At 42.6% G+C, this 24,276-nt stretch overlaps 1 protein-coding gene across 2 annotated transcripts in view; it reads right to left on the bottom strand.

The window, feature by feature from the left end:
• LOC145404617 (FHF complex subunit HOOK-interacting protein 1B-like) overlaps nucleotides 1-24,276 on the bottom strand; it is a 113,668-nt gene that overhangs the window by 28,039 nt on the left and 61,353 nt on the right. For both annotated transcript variants that reach the window (XM_080276139.1, XM_080276138.1), the window contains 2 exons: nucleotides 21,231-21,431; nucleotides 8,869-9,741 (listed from right to left, as the gene is read on the bottom strand). In XM_080276139.1, coding sequence (XP_080132265.1) covers nucleotides 8,869-9,741; nucleotides 21,231-21,431 — 1,074 coding nt within the window. The remainder of the gene's footprint in view (nucleotides 1-8,868; nucleotides 9,742-21,230; nucleotides 21,432-24,276) is intronic.

The following is a 24,276-nucleotide window of genomic DNA, read 5'->3' on the forward strand; positions in this document are numbered from 1 at the left end:
AAATTATGGCACCTGGTGGGTTAGTGGGTAAATATGGCACTTGAAACGGATTAAGCCGGAGAAGGTTTATATCCACGGGATGGTTGGGATGTATTGCTCACATAATGCCAATCAGGAATGAGTGAGACTGGTCACTCTCATCTTAAACGTCAGGACCAACTTGCCTAGCCCTGGGCTCCTAAGCTCCTCATGGGGCAACGTAGGAATGGATGATAGATGGATGGATGGAGAACTATCATCATGTTCAGTGAAATAGGCCAGACAAGCATTTTTTATCATTCCAGACTTCAAAATCCTTGCTCCACCTAACTTTTTTTTTTTTTTTATATATATATGCTTCACATACTGGTTAGTGGTAGGTGGTGGCAGCAACCATCATCCACTCACTTGATGTAGTGCTGCCTACTTCTTTCTTAACCTCTATCATTCTTTTTCTGTGCCTGCCCTCCTCTCTGCCTACTTCTCCCACCTTTTCTGTGACTTATTGCTTTTCTTTCCTTTACAGGTGACTTTACGTTGAGTGACAAGCCAAATGGTTTCCTGTAAGCCAAGAAACCATTTACAATGCTGGGTGGTAAACATATAACCAAACCATATGTGCTCCCTACGTGTCAGCAAGTGGGTTGGTGGAGGGTTAGTGGCCCTCCCTGTAAAACAAATAACTCTAAGTCAAATAGCCACCCCTTATGAGATTATGGCATCCGGCAATAGATAGATATACAGTATAGACATACTGGTACATATTAAATAAAGTACGATTAGTCATTGTCAGTTATGTATATATATATATATATATATATATACAGTAATCCCTCCAATATCCGACGTAATACAGCCATAGGCAGGTCCGGATAGTGGTCCTGTCCGGATATTGGGCCCCAGCTTATGGACTTGTACTTATGGACCCTAACTCAGAAAAACACCTATACAACTCTCTCTGGACATGCATTGCACCTATTTAAGACCCAAATCACACCAATAAGGGACATAAAAGACTGAAATAAATGCAAAAGAACCATAAAATGAGGTTTTAGAGGTGAGTTTATACAATATTAAACATTCTGGGTACTTACAAGTCCCTTGCTCCTGGACTGGTTTGAACCGCCAGTTTGCAGTCCACAGTTAATCCTCTGCACTCTAAATTCTAATTTCTTAACACTGCACAACACTGTAAATTCCTGTGTGTTCTAGTGGCGAGGTATTGCAGTTTATTCACTGTTTATTCACAAAAACAAGCACCTGTGGCTTGCACTGCTATGAGCATCTGCTCTCGATCGGAGTTAGACTGTGACTGTTGATGTTGGCGGGGTAACAGAGTTGCCAGATCGCAACGGCCACATTACCAATCTGCTCAACTTTCATTACCAAATTTAACTTTTCATTACCAAATTTGTAAAGCTAGCATTTATTCTTCACTAATTATATATACAAGTGGAAAAACATCTAATTTTTCATTCATTCATTGCCAGACGCCATGTATCCCAAACGGGGTGGCCAAGGGCTTAGAGTTAATTGTTTTACAGGGTGGGGCACTAATCCTCCACCAACCCCACATGACATGTAATCACTCTCCTTATAATTAACACCATGTTGATTATTTTCACACTATGTAGGGTAGCAGATTAATCAGAGAGAGCAAACAATCCACCATCTCCATCCCGTGTATCCTCATACATGTGAAAAATCCATTTGGTAATGCATTATTCTGATTCATTACCAAACGAATTTTTCATTACCAAATTGGCCCACGCTTGGTAATGAAAAATACCAAATGGCAACCCTGACAGGGGAGGGGGGAGGGGGAGGAAGGAAGGGGTGAAGGGACCATGGTGTAACAGCTGTTCGGCGCCAGGCGGGAATTTCAAATTACGGGAGGGAAAACAATAAGATTTTTTTCGAATTTTTTGCGGTTTTTGGCCCATTTTGGGAATATTGGATCCCAGGACGATTATGTCCGGTTAGTGGGGATGTTTGGATATTGAGCGTTCGGATATTAGAGGGATTACTGTATATCTATCTATCTATCTATATCTATCTATCTATCTATCTATCTATATATATATATATGCATGCATTTATATATCATTCCTGCCTTCAAAATCCTTGCTTCACCTAACTTTCTTTTTATGTGCTTCACATACTGAAACATATTGAACAAAGTATCATTAGTCATTCTGTCAGTTTTATATACATACATACATATATATATATATATATATATATATATATATATATATATATATATATATATATATATGCAGTAAACCCTCTTTAATTCAAACTCAAATAATTAGGAAATTGGTTAATTAGGATCTTTTTTGACCACCAGACGAATAATTTTAATTCAGACAGAAATTTGAATTAAGCGAGACAAGTTGGAAAAGGGTTCCAGTGATAAGTGGACGTGAACAGTTTTTGTGTGTGGAGGATTAGTGCCCCTCCCTGTAAAACAATTAACTCTGAGCCCTTGGCCACCCCGTTTGGGATACATGGCGTCTGGCAATGAATGAATGAATGAAAAACATATATTTATCTGTCTACCTACTGCCAGACGCCATTATCCCGTAAGGGGTGGCCATGTGAGTTATTGGTTTTACGGGGAGGGGCACTAACCCTCCACCAACCCACTTGCTGACACGCAGGGAGCACATATGGGCTGGTTATATGGTTACCACTCAGCGTTGTAAAAGGTTTCTTGGCTTACAGGAAACCATTTGGCTTGTCACTCAATGTAAAGCCACCTATAAAGGAAAGAAGAGCAATAAGAAGTGCCAGGAATGATGGGAGATATAGGAAGAAAGGAGGGCAGGCTAAGAAAAAGAATGATAAAGGCTAAGGAAGAAGTGCACAGCACTACATCATGTGAGTGGATGATGGTCGCCACCACTTATATACATACTGTATATACCTGTATATATATATCTCATCTCATCTCATCAGCCGTTTGAGTGTCCACTGCAGGACCGGCCTATCCCGACCGAAGTCTGGACAATACAGCCAATGTATCTCTACCAAGTGGCTTAGGCTGTCTGGTAGAGATTGTATGTAGGGTGAGAAGTGCTTGTAAGTGTAACTGTAGTGTTGGAGTGGCTTTGGATGTGTGTGTGCAGTCTGTGAACCAAGTGTAATCGGCCCGCACAAGCCGACTGGGTGCAAACTTACTCTAGAGTAAGGGACACTGATTCAACCACAGCACCTCTGGTGTCCACCGATGCAGTACGTGGCCGGGTGAACACTCCCAAAGTTTATTACCTTGGCGGGGCGCAAACCCTGGCTCACCCGTGTACGAACAGCACACTCTACCACTGTACCACAGAGGCTCCATATATATATATACAGTATATATATATATATATATATATATATATATATATATATATATATATATATATATATATATATATATATATATATATATATATATATATACATATATGTATACAGTAAAAGACCATTAATCTGAACACTAATAATCCGAAAATCCCAATAATCTGAATTTTTGAAGAAGGCTGACAAAAACTCCAAAAGTAAAATAATCAAAATTAAAAAATTCAAACTGGGCGCCAAATGCGCCGAACTGCCGAGCAGTGTAGTCATGGAAGTTTCATGGAAGGAAGCGTCTGTATACTTTGATAAACTAGCGCATTTGGGGAGGCGGTGGCTCAATCGGTTGAGAGGCAGCCTGTTGTTCTAACGGACCCAGGTTCAAAACCCGGCTGGGGCAGGGTACAGTTTAAGGATTTGAATTTCATTAAATCAGGATTTTCTGATCTACCAGAAGACCCGCCGACATGTCGTAAAAATACCCCCACTAATACCAATACACCAGTCCCGTATGAGACAGCCCTAACATGTATTCAATATGGACCGTGGGTGTTAGTGCTGAAGTGGTGAGATGTAGAGGTGTACGGTATGTGAGAGGACTACTGGGCCTTGAGAGCAGGCTGTGAAGCCTATGGCCAGAGTCGAACACATTATTAAAAAAAAAAAAAAAAAAAAAAAAAAAAAAAAAAAAATCATAGGACAAAATAATAATTACAATGGGGCTGAGGTGATCAATTTCCATGTCTTGCAAAACGAGTTCTACAAGAAAAATTTTGAAGCATCTTTCCTATCACAACCTTCTTTCTGATCATCAGTATGGGTTCCGTCAGGGACGCTCCACTGGTCATCTTCTCACCTACCTTTCAGACTCCTGGCCATCCTCCTCTCGGGTCTTTGGCGAAAGCTTTGCCATTGCACTTGACATCTCAAAGGCTTTCGATCGAGTCTGGCATAAACCGTTAATTTCCAAACTGCCCTCTTATGGTTTCTATCCTTCTATCTGTGCCTTCATCTCTAGCTTCCTTTCTGGTCATTCTATAGCCGCTGCTGTAGACGGCCATCATTCTTCTCCTAGATCTATTAACAGTAGTGTTCCTCAGGGCTCTGTCTTATCACCAACTCTCTTCCTTTTATTCATCAATGACCTTCTAAGCCGTACATCTAACCCTATCCACTCATACACTGATGACTCCACCCTTCATCTTACCATTTGGTTCCCGCAACGTCCATCTCAGCAGTTACTTAAACAAACAAGGGATGAGGCTATGGCACACCTAATGTCTGACTTGGCTCATATCTCTGACTGGGGTAAAAATAATCTGGTCGATTTTCATGCATCAAAGACTCAGTTTTTACACCTCTCTATCTCTCTATCTGTCTATTGCCAGACGCCTTAATCCAGTTCGGGGTGGCCACGAACAAATCACCTCCACATCACCCTGTCCCCCGCCATTTCACTGCCCCGCTCCCGACTCACACCCCCCTCTCTCATATACCTCTCCACCCCATCCCTCCATCTCATCCTCGGCCTCCCCCTCCCTCTTCCCCCCTCCACCTCACTCACATACACTCTCTTTGTCAGTCTTTCACCCTCCATCCTCTCCACATGGCCAAACCACCTCAGTGTATTCCTCCTAACGCTTCCTCTCACATCCACATCCACATCCACACCACAACGCTCCTTTATGTCCTCATTTGTCAGCCTGTCTCTCCATGTGACTCCACAGGCTCCTCTTAAATAACTCATTTCCACTGCTCTCACTCTTGACTTGTGTCCTTCCAGCAACGTCCAAGCTTCACTTCCATACATTAGAGTTGGTATAACAATACTGTCATGTAGTAACTTTTTCACTTCCATGCTCACTTCCCTGTTTCTTATCACTGCCTTCAAAGAACCAGCAACCTTTCTTCCCTGCTGTACCCTTTCAAGCACTTCACCCTCCAAACCTCCATCCTTACTCATCGCATTACCCAAGTACTTAAACGTACTCACATTTTCCAATTCCTCACCATCCAACCTTGCTGTACATTCACTGACTTCACCTCTCTCAAAGAACATCACTTTACTCTTCTCTACATTCACCTTTAGATTCCATTTCTTACGCACTCTCCCAAACTCATCCACCAAGCCTTGCAGCTCCTCTTTGTCTTCACTCAACAACACAGTATCATCTGCAAACAACAGTACAGGGAGTTTCCAAACACTATCCTCTCTCACCAGGGCCACTCCAACATCCACTACCCTACCTTGTACCTCTTTTATTACCCCATTCATGTACAGATTGAACAACCATGGAGACATGACACATCCCTGTTTCAACCCAACTTTCAAAGAGAAAAATTCACTTAGTTCACCATCCACACGCACTGCAGCGTTCGCACCATCGTACATACTCTTCACAGCATTCAACAACTTCCCATCTACTCCATATATTCTTAACACTTTCCACAATCCTTGTCTATCCACCCTGTCATATGCTTTCTCCAAATCCATGAAAGCCGCATACAACTTCTTTCCCTTCTCTAGAAACTTTTCCACTAAAGATCTAAGAATGAATAACTGATCTACACAACCTCTTCCCTTCCTAAAGCCTCCCTGTTCTTCTCCAACTAATTTCTCTGTTCTTTTTCTAACTCTGTCAATAAGTATCCTACCATACACTTTTGCTATTATACTAAGAAGACAAATGCTCCTATGATTACCACACAGTTCTTTTTCCCCTTTTCCTTTGTCTATCTATCTATCTATCTATAGCCTTTTCCTTTGCACAGTACAAGGGAATAATTATACCTGACTTCCAATCCTCCGGGACTCTACCTTCCTCCCAGGCCAATCAGAGGTAGAGTGGCACCAACCTGACTCGATTCAACCAACTTTCTGGCTTCAGTAATTACTTTTATTAGTGACAGGGATCTTATATTGATGTATTAAGCCCATTTAGCCATAAAATAAAAAATCCAAAATTGGCCCTTTTTTTTTTTTTTCTCCAGCACAGTATGGGTTAAGGAGAAAAGAAGGCTTTTCCAGGAATGGAAGAAGGGTGGTAACAGAGAAGCATACTTGGCTGCCAAACACAGGGCTAGAAAAGCGGGTTACAGGGCAAAATCTGAGTCACAGAGATTCTTACTTGACAACCTAAATCATGTGGAAAGGAAGAATATAATATTTAAGGTGGCAAATCAGATGAAGTGGGAGAGTAGGGATATCATAGGTGAGTACTGTGTAAAGAATGATGAAGGATGGGGAGTGGTGAACAGTTGGGATATTTAAGATGCATGGAGAGAACATTAGAGCCAGTTGTTGAATGAGGACTTTGACTGGGACAGGAAAGGTTTGAAACCTGAAGATCCAGTGTTTGGCTCTTGGCCTTTGATCGATGCTGCTACTGTAAGCAGGGGAATAGGCAGGATGCAGGTGAGGAAGGGAGCAGGTGTGTCTGAGTTGACTGCTGAAATGTTGAAAGCCTCAGGAGATATCGGAGTGAGGTTAGTCACTGACCTGATAAATATATATGAGTGGGCTGTCCCAGATGACTACTGAATCGTGTAACTGTAAATGTGTAAAAGAGGAAGGGTGATGCCCTGGAGAGAGGAACTTATAGAGGCATAAAGTTTTTCAACCAGATAATGAAGGTAATGGAGAGAGTTCTAGAAGGTATGTTTAGAGAAAGAGTGAATACCGATGAGATGCAGTTTGGGTTTATGCCAGGCAAAGGGACCACTGATGCCATATTTATTGATCGACAGCTTCAGGAAAAATATATAGGAAAGAAAAGGGAACTGTGCTTTGTTCTTTTTATTTAGAGAAGGCCTTCGACAGAGTCCCTTGAGACTTGGTAAATTGGGCAATGAGAAAGCCTGGGATCGAGGAGTGGCTTGTTAGGGTGGTTTTGGCCATGTATGTGGGTGCTCACACAAAGGTAAAGGTGAATGGAGATTTGAGTGATGAGTTTTCCGTGAATAATGTTGTGCATAAGGGGTCAGTCTTAAGCAGCTTGTTGTTTATCATGGTACTTGAAGCTTTCTCACGTGACTTCAGAAATGGACTCCTGTGGGAGATGTTGTAAGCTGATAAATTGGTGTTGACTGATGAGAATGAAAGGGAGGTGGAGGAAAGATTTAGGAAGTGGAGGGACGGTATGGGGCATAAGGAATTAAGGGTACATGCAGATAGAACAAAAGTGATGGTATCTAGGGCTGGTGGCGGTACTGTCAAGGAAGCAGAGTGGCCATGTGCAATTTGCAACAAGTGCATAGGAAGTAATTCCATCTTGTGTAGTGTCTGTGATATGTGGATGCATAAAGGATGTAGTGGTATTAAAGGTAGACTGCAAGATAATGCTGATTTCATGTGTGCGGTGTGTTGGGGAGAGCAGGTGGAGACTGTCAAGCATGAAAGGACTGAACTTGCTGTAAGTCTCTTGAGTGTGTGGAAGAGTTTTGTTATTTGGGAGACATGTTATGTGCTGGAGGTGGGGCTGGAGCTACCTCTGTGGCTAAAGTCGGGAGTGGTTGGAATAAGTTCAGGGAGCTGTTGCCTCTCCTGAGGGCTCTCCCTACGTGCGAAGGGATTTTTGTATGCAGCATGTGTTAGAGGTGTAATGCAGTATGGAAGCAAGACCTGGGCAGTAAAGGAAGAGGATATTCGAAGGCTCGAACATATAGAAATGACAATGATTAGGTGGATGTGCACTGCGTCTCCGAGTGTGAGGCTGGGGGGGACTAGGATACGATGGAAGAGTTGAGGGGTAGGTTGGGACTGGAGTGTATTGGTGTTGTGATGAGGAGCGCTAGATTGAGGTGGTTTGGGCACATGGAGAGGATGGAGAAGTGTTAATGTTGGGGGTAAGGTTGCAAGAGGTAGACCTAAAAACATCTGGGATGAGGTCACTGAGTGTGAAGGAGAAGTGTTAATGTTGGGGGTAAGGTTGCAAGAGGTAGACCTAAAAACATCTGGGATGAGGTCACTGAGTGTGACCTCAGGGATAAGGGACTGAATAGGGAAACTGTCAGAGATCAAGCAGCATGGAGGGCTGCCATTAGGTGACCAAGGCCAATTCATGCAAGCATGTTGGAGCCTTAAAAAACAAAACAAAAAACGAAACAAATAACTCTATGCTCATGAGGAGCCTACATGTAGCAACGCAGTACTCTCTGGAGATGTCCACCAGGAGCCTAACCTCCTTGTATTTCCCTGCACCTCTCTGTGGGAAGGACCCTGGGCAAATCTGGTGAGGTGCTGTCTATTACAACAGGGCACCGGATCCTTACATGGTGTATGAACACTACTATACTGTACCTTTTGGTTGCCCCAGAGTTGCTTACCTGTGGTAAATGGGTCTACTCTGTCTGACAGATTGGGGTTAAGCACCAAAAACAATATGCAACTCACACAGTAATTCTTAATATTCCTGTTACCACTGTTGTCACTCTTTTCACACTCATGTCATACCAATGTCTCATACACAAACACTAATATAGGCACTAACACATTTACCAGTACTTTATAAAATTTACATCCCATTGGTCTGCAATAAAACTCACCTTATTGTTTGAAGAACTAACATCATAAATCTTGAATGCAGTAAAGGCTTGATCAAGTTCACAAAGTGTTTCCTCCAGGCCTGTTTGTTCAGTTGGGGTTGAGCTTCTCTGTAATGATTCAATAAACTCCTGGTCATCCTCAAAGTTGTGCATATGTCTATCCTTTGCTAATTCTCTAGAAGGCTCCACAGTCACCTGACTCCTTGGTGATCCATCAGCACTGTTGACAGGTGAGGAATCCCTTGATGCTCGAATGTTGAAACTTTCATAACCACTACTCTCTCCAAGCGAGTCTAGGTTCTCCTCTTCCCCTCCTTGTCCTGCCACTCTCTCCCCACCACCACCACCCCTTCTCCCCTCCATTTCACCCTGGCTTTGTCTTGTCCCCAGATTCTCACTATCACCTACACCATTGAGCACTGGCTTTGTGACACTATTATTACAAGTTCTCTCCCCCATGGTGAGACTGGTACTTCTGTGCTTTGCCTCACGAGATATGGGATTTAAGGAGTGCGTAGGATCTGAATGTGTACGTGGTTTGGGGTAAAGAAGAGGTGGTGTGATCCGTGCAGACTCTAGCATCTCTATGGCCTGTGAAGGTGGAGGGCATAGGCCATCATAGCGCCAAGTCCAGCTGGCACACGCAGCACCGGTGGTAGCTACCCTAGCTTGGGCCTCCTGCAGGTAGTCAGAATAAGGAGTTGGCTGGTCACACTGTATCCACTCACTATCAGTAGAAGAAGTGGAAGAGACGGACAAAGAACGGTGGTGGCGATGCACTGGCAGTAAGTTTGGGGACGGTTGCTGGCTGGATGACCTCTGAGGGGCTCCAGGAGACGGGACTACTTCTGTTCTGGTGTTACTGACATCCATCTGTTTGCCAAAAATTGGAATTATTAATTATTTCCTATAAACAATTCATACTGCCAACTATAATATATAATATATAGTAAATCAACTATGAAAAAGCTCTTTCTTACCAAGGCATAGAATCATGTCAGAAGTGAATAAACGAGGCAATACATATAAAGCAAAATATGTCAGAAGGATTGGGTGGAAGGAGTTATATTAGTGGAGTGGGAGAAGGCTGTGACTGTCTTTGTACAAAAATAAAGACAACTGAAGATTGAAAAAATTATAATGGGATAAATCTGTTAATTATTGTAGTAAAAGGAACTGCACTCCCAGGGTCGCCTGGAAATGAACCCAGTGGATTGCAGGGAAATAATGCTGCAATTAACTATCCTCCTTTCAGAAGATAAGTAGATTGGTGAGTGGGGGGCATTGAGAAATATATGTGCATCCGGTCAAGTCTTCTGCCTGAGTATAATGCTGTCCCTGCAGGAATGCAACCCTCTCCTGCACCACTGAGTGTTGTAGGAAAGGTTTAACAATTAATATTACCAGTACATGGAAAGAAGAGAAAATGTCATAATGTTCAGTGTGTAAAAAATACTGGTAAGGGATGCCTCAAATCAAATATATGCAGTAGGGAACAAAACAGAGATAGCATGTGAAAACTGTAATATATTTATGTCATTTACAGATCTGGCGATGACAGCATGATAGAATACGACAATATTATCAATACCAAATTTTCTTTCCTTCCCCAGCTTTCTATACCCTACCTTACCTCACCTACAGGTGATGATGACAATGATGGTAATGTGGAAAATGCATATGCCAAGGATGATGATGACGATGATATGGAAAATCCACATGACAAGGATGATGATGATGTGGAATATAAACACAACAAAATAAACAGCGAAGGGTGTTGCAAGGTTTTATGTATGCAATATGCAGGAAAAGTTGATGAATGCCCTAAAACATTACTAACATGGTAGTAAGGCATGTACAAGACCAGATACTTGTCTACCCGAATGGTTCAATATCAGTGTTGGAGTGAGACAAGGGTGAGTGCTTGTGGGAAATATTTTCCTCCACAGCTGTTGCACTCTTTACTTTTTAAAATAGTCATCCCTGGTTAAAAGCAGAGGAAAACCTGGACAGCGTTAATAACTATTCAAGAGGTTTTATAACCCAGAGATTACGTTCTTTTTAATAATTCTTATTATTAATAAATTAAATGCTATTGCCTTTAACCCTCGTGGACAACCATATTGTAAATACATGTAATTACTTTGGAAATTTCCATTGACCTCACAGCGCCTGCGTGATGAGTACGAAATGCGTCACATGAAAAACGAAAGAGGGTTTAATACATATTTACACGCCTGCGTGATGAGTACGAAATGCGTCACATGAAAAACGAATAAGGGTTTAATACATATTTACAGAGATAAAGGGAATATTTGGCTTGGCTTTAGTTTAAGTAAAACTAAGATTAATTTTAGTTAGATTTGCCTTGTATATATCATGAAGTAATCTAACTGTATTTAGCACTGTAATTAATAAATGGTTGGCACCTCTTCAAATCCTATGAGGGAGAAGATGCCCACCATGTTCACTCACTCTGCTACCAAACCTCACCGAGTAAGCATGTTGTAAATAAGCACTAATGGACACTTGGAAGCCCAGGCAACCGACCGAAACATCAAGCTCGTTGTCATTTGTTGTGCGACTCTTTCTAGCTAAGTAACCTTTACGATTTGGCCAACTCAAAGGGGAATGAGCTAGGAGATAGGAGAATAATAACCAGGTGAGTTGAAATATCAATTACACCTAAACCTCCAAAGAGACTTATGTAAATTTACTTAAGGTTGTGTTAGACTAACACTCATCAGACAAAGGAGTGTATAAAAATTTCTGACAGTGATGTTCCTATGGCTGGTGCATATATAAGCATATGGGGTCATCCAAGAAGATATCAAGCTGTGGAAAGGCAGATGGGATGGTGACATATCATACATTGCTATTATGACACTGCAACTTTGTATGAATGCCATAAACAGTTGCTGGTGTTGCATGAACCTCATCATTCAAAACTTCATAATGATTAGCAGAAAATTAGAGTGTGGCATTATTAGAGCACTGATTAAAAATGAGGTATCTAGGAGTCCTATCAGACAGAAGGCCTGTGATGAGGGCACTTTAACTCTTTCACTGTTATGCATATATATATATATATATATATTGTTACGGAACAGAGAAAGATAATGTACACTTTAAGTGAGAATACGAAGAGTCACTACTGTCCCGTAAAGTTCCAGGTTCAAAACAAAAGAGTTAGGTAAAATTACAAGTTAAAGTTTAATGCTTAAACTAACAACAAAACATTCAAGACTCATAAGGATAATGTAATGGCAAAAAACAGGTTAAATATATGGTTAACTGCAATAGCCTCTATTAACACGAAATTAGCAAGAGTAAATTTATCTAAGTCAGCCCTGATAAAATGAGATACCAGATAATACTCAGTGAATGCCAGATAAATTATTACAGATACAAACTATTATAAAAAATAACTGACATAAAACCCAACATTAATCACAAAGACCTCACTAGGCCTAAGAACTAACCCTATGCTACACAGCACAAGAAAAAATACAACAGTTATACTCAAATTACACACAGCCGCTAGATGTTTGGAGATTTCTTGAGCACTCACAATAATAATATCTGTACAGGGGAGGACAGAGATGTGAACAGAATGAGAAGCAGATCTAAGTGGCAATGATGCAGAGACTGAGCTCATTATATAGGGGCCAGGAGAGCTTGATACAACTTGTAAGAAGGACGCGCAAATGAAGCCATGGGGACAAAAAGCTGAAAATCCCGCTCTGAATAACAGAAAGGACGACTTACTCTACTATAACGGTAGAAGGGGGGGACTGAGGCAGAACACGCTCGTGATCAAACATGCAGCATACTGTGCGTTAAAATTACACAAAGGATGATGAAATCATAGGCTATGTAACAATATATATATATATATATATATATATATATATATATATATATCCATATCTATATGTATATATATATATAAATAAGTCTGGGGGTTGGTGGGGCACTCACCATCCATGCACTCAATGTAGTGCCGCTTTGGGTGTCTGCCCTTTCCTCTCTTTCTTCCTTCCCATTCTGTCTTTCCTTCATTCTTTCCTCTTCCTCCTACCTATGGGTGACTTCACACTCCCTCTTCCGTCTTTCTTTACATCACTCTTTCCTCTTCCTTCTGCCTAAGGGTGACTCTACACTGAGTGACAAGCCAAATGGTTTCCTGTACACCAGGAAACCATTTACCACACTGGGTGGTAATCACATAAACAAATTATGGTGCCTGGTGGTTTAGTGAGTAATTAAGGTGCTCCAATCGGATTATGCCTGTGTAGGTTTTAATGACTGATTATGTGTGTGTGGATGAAAGGATGCGAAAATGTGTAATGGATGCAAGAGCTTATAGAGGTTGGGGAAGTGGACTTTCTGACCACTACTTGGTGGTGGCCAGAATCAAGAGCCAAATAAGATGGAGAAGTAGAAGAAGGGAAGGACGGGAAGAAGGAGTATTTGTAAGGAGCGTGGAATGGTTACAAGAGGATGAGAAAAAAACAGAGTATAAGAGAGAAGTGGAGGAACGATTGGGCAAATATGAATTGGAGCAGATGGGGGACGTGGAAGGTGTGTGCAGGATATTCACAGAAGAAATATATGCAACATATGATGTGGTGTGTGGGATGAAGAGAAGACGGACAGGGGTGCAAGGAACAGCGTGGTGGAATGAAGAGGTGAGACAGGCTGTGGCACAAAAGAAGAAAGCATACAATGAATGGATGAGAAATAGGGGTGTGGAAGAAGTTGAGAGGCAGAAGAGAGAGTTATATGTAGAAAGAAAAAGAGAGGTGAAAAGATTAGTAAGAGAGTGTAAGAAGAGAGCGGATGATGAATTTGGAAGGAACTTGAGTGTAAAGTGGAGGGACTGTAAGAAAATGTTCTGGAAAAAGATGAAAAGAGTAAGACAGGGTGGAAGTGAAGTTAGCAGGGGAGTGAAAGATAAAAATGGTAGATTTCTAGTGGAGAAGGGAGAAAAAGTGAGCAGATGGAGAGAACACTTTAAGGATTTGTTGAACATAGAGGATGGAAGCAATGCGAGTATAAGTGGCTGGGGAATGGCTGGGAGAAGGAGTGAGGTGAGAAGACAGGAAGAAATCAGTAGGACAGAAGTTGTGGAAGCAATGAAGAAAGTTAAATTGGGGAAAGCCCTAGGAATTGATGGAGTGTGTGGTGAAATGCTGAAGCATGGGGGAGAGATAGTAGTAGAAGGGATGTGGAAAATGTGCAGATTGGCCTGGGAGGAAGGCAGAGTCCCGAAGAACTGGAAGTCAGGTATAATTATTCCCTTGTACAAAGGAAAAGGGGAAAAAGAAGTGTGTGGTAATCATACAGGCATTTGTCTTCTTAGTACAATAGGAAAAGTGTATGGTAGGATACTTATTGACAGAGTTACAAAAAAAAAACAGAGGAAACAGTTGGAGAAGAACAGGGAGGTTTTAGGAAGGGAAGAGGTTGTGTAGATCAGATATTCATTCTTAGATCTTTAGTGGAAAAGTTTCTAGAGAAGGGAATGAAGTTGTATGTGGCTTTCATGGATTTGGAGAAAGCATATGACAGGGTGGATAGACAAGGATTGTGGAAAGTGTTAAGAATATATGGAGTAGATAGGAAGTTGTTGAATGCTGTGAAGGGTATGTGGGTATGTATGATGGTGATAAGGCTGCAGTGTGTGTGGATGGTGAACTGAGTGAATTTTTCTCTTTGAAGGTTGCGTTGAAACAGGGCTGTGTCATGTCTCCATGGTTGTTCAATCTGTACATGGGTGGGGTAATAAAAGAGGTACATGGTAGGGTAATGGATGTTGGAGTGGCCCTGGTGAGAGAGGGTAGTGTTTGGAAACTCCCTGTACTGTTGTTTGCAGATGATACTGCGTTGTTGAGTGAAGACGAAGGAGAGCTGCAAGGCTTGGTGGATGAGTTTGGGAGAGTGTGTAAGAAACAGAATCTAAAGGTGAATGTAGGGAAGAGTAAAGTGATGGTCTTTGAGAGAGGTGACGTCAGTGAATGAACAGCGAGTTCGTATGGTGAGGAATTGGAAAATGTGAGTACGTTTAAGTACTTGGGTAGTGTGATGAGTAAGGATGGAGGTTTGGAGGGTGAAGTGCTTGAAAGGGTACAGCAGGGAAGAAAGGTTGCTGGTTCCTTGAAGGCAATGATAAGAAACAGGGAAGTGAGCATGGAAGTGAAAAACTTACTTCGTGATGGCATTGTGATACCAACTCAAACGTATGGAAGTGAAGCTCGGCCTTTGCTGGAAGGACGCAAGTCAAGAGTGAGAGCAGTGGAAATGAGTTATTTAAGAGGAGCCTGTGGAGTCACATGGAGAGAGGCTGACAAATGATGATAAAAAGGAGCGTTGTGGTGTGGATGTGGATGTGATAGGAAGCATTAGGAGGAATACACTGAGGTGGTTTGGCCATGTGGAGAGGATGGAGGGTGAAAGACTGACGATGAGAGTGTATGTGAGTGAGGTGGAGGGGGGAAGAGGGAGGGGGAGGCCGAGGATGAGATGGAGAGGTATATGAGAGAGGGGGGTGTGAGTTGGGAGCAGGGCAGTGAAATGGCGGGGGACAGGGCGACGTGGAGGCGATTTGTTTGTGGTCACCCTGAACGGGATTGAGGCGTCTAGCAATAGATAGATAGATAGATAGATAGGTTTATACCCAAGGGGTGGTTGGGGTTTACTGCTCATATAATGTCACTCGGGGATGAGTGAGGCTTGTCACTCTCATCTTCAATGTTAGGACCAACCTGCCTAGCCCTGGGCTCCTACGCTCCTCATGGGGCAGCATTGGATTGGATGATGGATGGGGGGGGAAAAAAAAAAAAAAAAAAAAAATCCCACACTGAGATATTACAGATTTTTCAATCTTACTCTTTTGGCATTTTTGTATAAAAATGTTGGTTTAGGTCTGAGTCAACAGAAATGAATAACAGAAATCTCATTATTCACCATCCACCCATCATCCAATCCTACGTTGCCCCATGAGGAACATAGAAGCCCTGGATTAAGCAAGTTGGTCCTGGCATTTAAGATGAGAGTGACCAGCCTCCCTCATCCCTGAGTGGCATTACATGAGCAATAAACCCCAACCACCCACTGGATATAAACCTTCTTCGGCTCAACACGTTATTACCCACTAATCCACCAGGCACCAAAATTTGGTTGCCGGTATATGGTTACCACCCAGTGTTATAAATGGTTTCCTGGTGTACAGGAAGCCAATTGGCTTGTCACTCAGCATAAAAACACCCACAGGCAGAAGAGGAAAGAATAAAGGAAAGAAAGACACAAGAGGGAGTGTAAAGTCACCCGCAGGCAGAAGAAAGAGGAAAGAATGAAGGAAAGAAAGACAGAAGAGGATGGATGGAAAGAAGGATGGAGAGGAAAGGGCAGACACTCAAGAGCAGCACTACATTAAGTGAGTGGATGGTGAGTGCCCCCACCAACCACATTCATTATTCACACGTGCAGATTAGACGGCTTATTATTATTACTCATTTGGCCACATTGTTGACAGTACGCGAGCCTTATGCATTCAAAAAATTGTTTCTGGTTATTTATCCATCCATCCATCCATCATCCAATCCTACGTTGCCCCATAAGGAGCGTAGGGGCCCGGGAATAGGCAGTTGGTCCTGACATTTAAGGTGAGAGTGACCAGCCTCACTCATCTCTGAGTGGCATTAGGTGAGCAATAAACCCCAACCATCCCTTGGACATAAACCTTCACCGACTCAATCCGATTGGAGCACAATAATTACCCACTAAACCACCAGGCGCCTAAATCTGGTTATATGGTTACCACCCGGTGTAGTAAATGGTTTCCTGGTGTACAGGAAACCATTTGGCTTGTCACTCAGTGTAGAGTCAGCCACGGGCAGAAGGAAGAGGAAAGAATGAAGGAATGAAAGACAGAAGAGGGAGTGTAAAGTTACCCACAGGCAGAAAGACGAGGAAAGAATGAAGGAAAGAAAGACAAAAGAGAATGGATGGAAAGAAGAATGGAGGAGAGGACAGGGCAGACACCCAAGAGCAGCACTACATTGAGTGAGTGGATGGTGAGCGCCCCCACCTACCACAATACTTGCTATAATCTACTGAATGATATACAAAAGAGAGGATGGATTTAAAATGAAGATACCGGTATAGAGTATACAGTGAACTTCCAATAATCCGGCATCCGATGGTTCGGAAAACCCTATCTATCTATCTATCTATAGCCCGACGCCCTAATCCCGCAAAGGGTGGCCGCAGATAAAATGCCTCCAAGTCACTCTGTCACCCACCATTTGACTCCCCTCCCCCCAACTCACCCCCCCCTCCCTCATATACCTCTCAACTCCATCCCTCCACCTCATCCTCGGTCTACCCCTCCCTCTCCCTCCCTCCACCTCACCTACATACACCCTCTTAGTCAGTCTTTCATTCTCCATCCTCTCCACATGTCCAAACCACCTCAGTGTATTTCTCCTAATCTTTTCAACCACATCCACATCTACCCCACAACGTTCCTTCACTTCTTCATTCGTCAACCTGTCCCTCCATGTCACTCCACATGCTCCTCTCAAGTAACTCATTTCCACTGCTCTCACTCTTGACTTGTTCCCCTCTTGCAAGGTCCACGCCTCGCTTCCATACGTCAGGGTAGGGATCACAATACCATCATGCAGTGACTTCTTAACTTCCATACTCACCTCCCTATTTCTCATCACTGCTTTCAGTGTGCCAACAACCTTCCTTCCCTGCTGTACCCTTTCACGTACTTCATCCCCCAAAGTTCCATCCTTACTCATCACACTACCCAAGTACTTGAATGCACTCACATTCTCCATATCCTCACCATCCAACCTCACTGCACACTCTGTGACTTCATTCCTCTCAAACACCATAACTTTACTTTTGTTTACATTAACTTTCAGCTTCCTCCTCCTACACACTGTCCCAAATTCATTCACCAAACCTTGCAACTCCCATTCATCTTCACTCAACAATACTGTATCATCAGCAAACAGCAACACCGGAAGCTTCCAAATCTCACCCTCATTCATTAGGGCCACCCCACATCCACTGCCCTACCTTGTACCTCCTTTACGACCCCATCCATATATATATTAAACAGCCATGGAGACATTACACACCCCTGTTTCAGTCCCACATTGAGATCAAAGAACTCACTCAGCTCACCATCCACTCGCACCGTAGCCCTAGCTCCCTTGTACATACTCTTCACAGCACTCAACAATTTCCCCTCCACTCCATATATTCTTAATACCTTCCACATACCTTTCCTATCTATTCTGTCATAAGCTTTCTCCAAGTCCATGAAGGCAGCGTACACTTTCCTTCCCTTCTCTAGATACTTCTCCACTAAACATCTTAGAACAAATATCTGATCTACACACCCTTTTCCCTTCCTAAATCCCCCTTGTTCTTCTCCAACTAGCTCCTCTGTCATATGCCTAACCCTATCAATGAGTATTCTACCATATATTTTACCAGTCACACTAAGAAGGCAAATACCCCTATGGTTACCACATACTTCTCTCTCCCCTTTTCCTTTGTACAGAGGAACAATTATACCTGATTTCCAGTCCTCTGGAACCCTTCCCTCTTCCCAAGCCAATCTACACAACTTCCATATCCACTCCACAACAATCTCACCCCCATACCTAAGCATTTCACCACACACTCCATCAATTCCTGGGGCCTTTCCCAGCTTAATCTTCTTCATCGCTTCCACTACTTCCGACCTACTGATCTCTTCCTCCCTCCTCTCATCTCTTCTTCTCCCAGCCATTCCCCAACCACTTATACTCACACTGCTTTCACTCTCTACATTCAACAAATCCTCAAAGTGCTCCTTCCATCTCCTCAATTTCTCTCTCTTCTCCACCAACAATCTATTATTCCTATCTTTCACTCCCTACTATTTCCCCTTTCACACTGCCTTACTTTCTTTACCTCCTTCCAAAACAATTTCTTACTCTCCCTCCATTTCACACTCAGATTCCTCCCAAACTCTTCATCCACTTTCTTCTTACTCTCCTTCACCAGTCTCTTAACCTCCCTTCTCCTGCTCACATATACCTCTCTCTTCTCTCTCTCATCTTCTCCCCTACCTCTACTCGCCAACCATTCACCATATGCCTTCTTCTTTTGTTCCACAGCTTGTTTCACCTCATCATTCCACCATGCTGTCCCTTGCACACCCTTGCATCTCCTCCTCACTCCACAAACCGCCTCACACGCTGCGCTTATCTCTTCCGTGAATATCTTACATACGTCTTCCACCCCTTCCATCTGCTCTAGCTCATACCTTCCCAATCTTTCTTCCACTATGCTCTTATACTCTGTCCTCTTCTCACTATCTTGCAATTTCTCCACTCTTCTCACAATGGTTTGAAATTTTCAGCCCAGGGTCAATTTTAGCTTTTGGGGGTAAAAAATTAAGAAAAACCAGGGAAAAAATATATATCGATGGTACTACTGTACCACCCCAACACTACTAGCATTAATATGACCTCGAACAGCCTACATCTGTATTACACTACAAAGGTAAGTAATGAAAACTATCATTTTTTAATTATTATAATTTATTTATTTTTTTGGGATGTCTTTGAACATTTTCAGGTACTTGTCTGATAGTCCGGAAAATCTGATAATACGGAAGGTCCATGGGCTACTGCATTCCAAATTATCCCGTGGATTACGAGCCACGCTCAGGCCATGTAGTGTTGCACTGCGAGCCACAGTTCAGGCTGTGCTGGCCGTGCATCACCATAAACAACTCAACCCCTACACAAACTTACACATGGTGCTATGCAAAGACAGAGAGAGAGAGAGAGAGAGATTTTTTTTCTTTTCACCAGATGATGCCCTGCATCTTTATTTTCAGGTTTATATACAAAAAAAAAAAAAAAAAATCCTTCATCTTTTGCACACCATGGGGTGGGATAAAAAGAGGTAATTGCGCAATCCATGAGTTAAAGGACTTTTACTGCATAACTATGCTCATATTTCAGAGCTGTTTCTTTTTAATTCCATAATTTTCTTTTAATTCCAAATTCTACCAAAAAGTTATGTCAATATTCGGCCATTATCATATCGTATCGTTTATAAAGGCTCCAATATGTTTGCATGGGTTAGCCTTGGTCTCTAACAGCAGCTCCACACTCTGCAGTTCTTTCGGTATCAAACAGTTTGAAGAGAAATGTATTAATCCCATAAAAGGGGTGAGCATAAATTCTGGCTGTGTGCGTAACTCTCACTCAAGAGCTTTCAGAACAGTTGCATAGAGATATTTTACTTCTAACACTCGTAGGAAAGTTACCATTCATCATAGAAAGGCCTCTTTGGTCTCATTTTGAAGATGAAGAGTTTTGCTCTGTCATACATTGTTCAAAAAGACAATATACTGTACAGTATACAAAACAGAATGCAAAAAAAGTGAGTTGAAGTTGGCTGACATGCTAAAGTTTTACACTTTCCTTTAAAAAAAAAAAATATTCGGGGAAAAAAAAAAAAAAAAAAACTATTCAAGAAGTAATAACATTTTTTGCTTCAATATGTAGCAGAATAAATTTCCTTTCCAATAATCCATTATTTGTTGTACTTTCTTAAATAATAACGCCGCATACAGCATATACACGAGAAAAGGAAGCATAAGTGTTCAGAGGGAGGTCAAGAGGTGTACATCCCACCTGTGAGGAAACTCACACCAAACTGAGCCGAGCAAACCAAGTGAGCACGCACGCACCGGCTGTGACAGGCTTAGCTCCGCCTACTTTTGCATGTCATCCAACAAAAATGACAACTCCCTAAATATTCTTCTAGAGATTATATTGGATGACAGGCAGAGTCGTCATACTGACGTCAGAGGCTGACAAACTCATGACGGCCCAGCCCATCATTGGTATGTGTATGGGTTAACATTCTGTAGAAGAAAAGATGAGATATGTCTCTTCAAATCAAAGATAGCCTACTGTGCTTGAAAGGAAACATACCACTGACTGAAAAAAGATGTCAAGCCTGTCACAGGTACTGGTGTACTGGAGCAACAGCGTCCAAATGCTACTAGTAAACCCTTATGAAATGCTGAATAGAATAAATTTTCATGCAGTCTCATGTAGTTTTTGGTGGCACTAGTACAATCAATGCCACTGTCATTTTGGGCCCAGTGAATTGTATGGCATATGCTGATGCCATCAACAATGAAGGGGATTAACTCCTATTACTGTACATGTGCTTCCTAATAAAAATATAATATCATGAAGATAACACAAACAAAATATAACACATTATACTAAAGGGGATTAATGAAGTACACAAGGTGCCTGACTGACCTTGCATAAAGCAGGAATGAGTTGGAGGAGCCTGTGTGGATTGGTTGAAGCAGGACGTGGTGGACGTGTAAGGCAGGAGCGCTGAGAGAGCATGACATGAGTGCAGGGTGTCAGGTACTGGAACACTAGTGCCACCATCAGGTCTTCACAATTCAGTTCCACAAGAGTCCAAAATAGACTCAGGGTTACCAGGCACAGTTGCTGCATAAAAAGTAAAGTAAAATGCAACAATAGTTTATCAATTACAATGGCAAGGAAATACATGTTCTATTGAGACTTAAAAGAACTACTCTCAGCCATTCTGAAAAAAGAATAAATAATGTACATGAATATATATACCATACTGTTAATGTACATACTGAGAACACAAGTCAAAAGTGACAGCAGTGAAAGTGAGTTATCTGAGAGGAGCTTGTGGAGGTACATGGGGAGACAGGCTGACAAATGAGGAAGTGAAGGAGCTTTGCAATGCTGATGTGGATGTGACTGAAGGCATTAAGAGAACTACTCTGAGAGGATTAGCAATGTGGAGAGGATGGAGAATGAGAGACTGACTAGCCTCCCTTTCGTTCTCTGCAATCAACACCAATCATCAGCATACAACATCTCCCACGGGAGTCCGTTTCTGAAGTCACGTGACAGGGCTTCAAGTACCATGATAAACAACATGGGACTCAAAACTGATCCCTGATGCACACCAATGTTCACGGAAAACTCATCACTCAAATCTCCATTCATTCTTACCTGGGTGTGAGCATCCACATACATAGTCATAACCACCCTAACCAGCCACGCCTCCAAGCCAAGTTTTCTCATTGCCCACTTCACCACCTCTCTAGGGACTCTGACAATGGCCTTTTCCAAATCAACAAAAACAAAATACAGATCCCTTTTCTTCCCAATACTGTATATTTTTCCTGAAGCTGTCGAACAATGAATATAGTGTCAGTGGTCTCCCTGTCTGGCATAAACCCAAACTGCATCTCATCAATATTCACTCTTTCTCTAATCATACCTTCTAGAACTCTCTCCATTACATTCATTAACTTATCTAAAAGCTTTATACCTCTATAATTTCCTCTTTCCAGGGCATCACCCTTCCCTTTATACACATTTACAATTGCACTCTTCAACCAATAATCTGGGACAACACACTCATATATAATCATATTTATCGGGTCAGCGACTAACTTCACCCCTACAGTGCTCGTCAGAAGTATTGAGTGTCCTGAGTCCCTCCTACGAAACAAACCTTTCAACATTGAAAAAACATATAAATAATGCATTTTATTTACCTTTAGTGCTTCGTAGGGTATCCTTTACACTTCTTCATGGACCTGAGACGTCTTGGAAGTGAAAGGGCGAGGTTCCTCAGGTGCTGGAGGGATATTTTGTCCCAGGAATCACGAATGGCGGCTTCCAGCTTAGGCAGAGAGCTCATGTCCTTCCCTTGGAGATTCTTCTTTACGAGGTACCAGAGGTTTTCAATCAGGTTGAGGTCTGGGCTATTTCCTGGCCAGTCTTTCATGAATGATACCACGCAGTCACGAAGCCAATTGGTGACCGATTTGGCCTTATGAGCAGGTGCACTGTGCTGCTGAAACACTCGTGCACCTGTTAGCTCGAAGGACTCAGGTAAATGATCACACAGAAGCTTCAGATAAACATCCTGATTCACTCTGCAGTTCTAGGGAAGCACAACAAGCTTCCCCAAACCCTTACTGGAAAAACAACCCCATACCATGAGTGAATCAGGATGTTTAACTGTGCTTTCAACATACTGTGGGTCAAGTGGGTCATTACCTTTGCGCCGGTACACACGTGCTCCTCTGTTACAGGTGACACTAAACGTTGCCTCATCAGACCACAACACTGACAACCATTGCTCCTCACCCAAATTAAGGTATTTGTTAGCAAAGGCAAGCCTACGAAGTCGCTGGTTGCTAGAGAGAAGAGGCTTTCTCACAGGCCTGTGATTTGTGTAACCAAGTTCATGGACCCTTTGAGACACTGTGCGCACAGAAACCTCACCAAACACTTCTGGGTTGCTCTCCTTTATTTTCCTTGCACTCACACGAGGATTAGACTCCACTGTACGTTTTAAAACATTAACAGACCTCGGGGAAGTTTTCCTAGGCCTACCAGACCGCGGTTTCTTTGTGGGAATGTCACCACTGTTTTCCACTCGAAAACGGGCACACCACCTATGCACTGTCGATCGAGCCACGCCAACCAATTCGCTAATTTCCTTCATTTGTTGGCCTGCCTCCTTTAGAGCAATGATCTGGGATATGATTTCACTCGATAGTTCATGGGTAGGTGCCATAAAAAAAAGTGGTGAAAGCCAAAACACTGGGGGACACTCGGTAAAAAAGGGCGCAAAAAAAGAGGGAGACGAGGCGGAGTTCCATTCTCTCAGGCAGCCCGTAGGAAACTGAGGCGGGAACCAACCAGCGCGTAGGAAGGCCTCAGGGTACCGTGACATCATGCTAGCGCCGCAAACTTGTGGCTCAATTTTTACTACCAAAAACGGATGATTCTTTTTTGGCCATAAGTATTGCGCGCCCGGCCATAGGCGCCCGATACTTCTGACGAGCCCTGTATATCTCCTGAGGCCTTCAACATTTCGGCAGTCAACCCAGACACACCTGCTGCCTTCCCCACCTGCATCCTGCCTATTGCCTCACTCACAGTAGCAGCATCAATCAAAGGCCAAGGGCCAAACACTGGATCTGCTGGCTCCAAACCTTCCCTGTCCCAGTCAAACTCCTCATTCAACAACCAGCTATAATGCTCTCTCCATACATCTTTAATATCCCCACTGTTCACCACTACCCTTCCTTCATCATTCTTCACACACTGCTCACCTATAATATCCCGATTATCCCTCTTCTTCTGATTTGCCACATTAAATATCATATTTTTCCTTTCCCCATGATTTAGGTTATCAAGTTTTAAAAGTCTCTGTGACTCAGACGTCGCCCTGTATACCTCTCTTATAGCCCTACACTTAGTAGTCAAGTATTCCTCCTTGTTACCACCCATC

Source organism: Coenobita brevimanus, chromosome 64 (genome assembly GCF_032717465.1).
Source record: "Coenobita brevimanus isolate Jiangsu-jjx chromosome 64, ASM3271746v2, whole genome shotgun sequence".
Classification (NCBI taxonomy): Eukaryota; Metazoa; Arthropoda; class Malacostraca; order Decapoda; family Coenobitidae; genus Coenobita; species Coenobita brevimanus.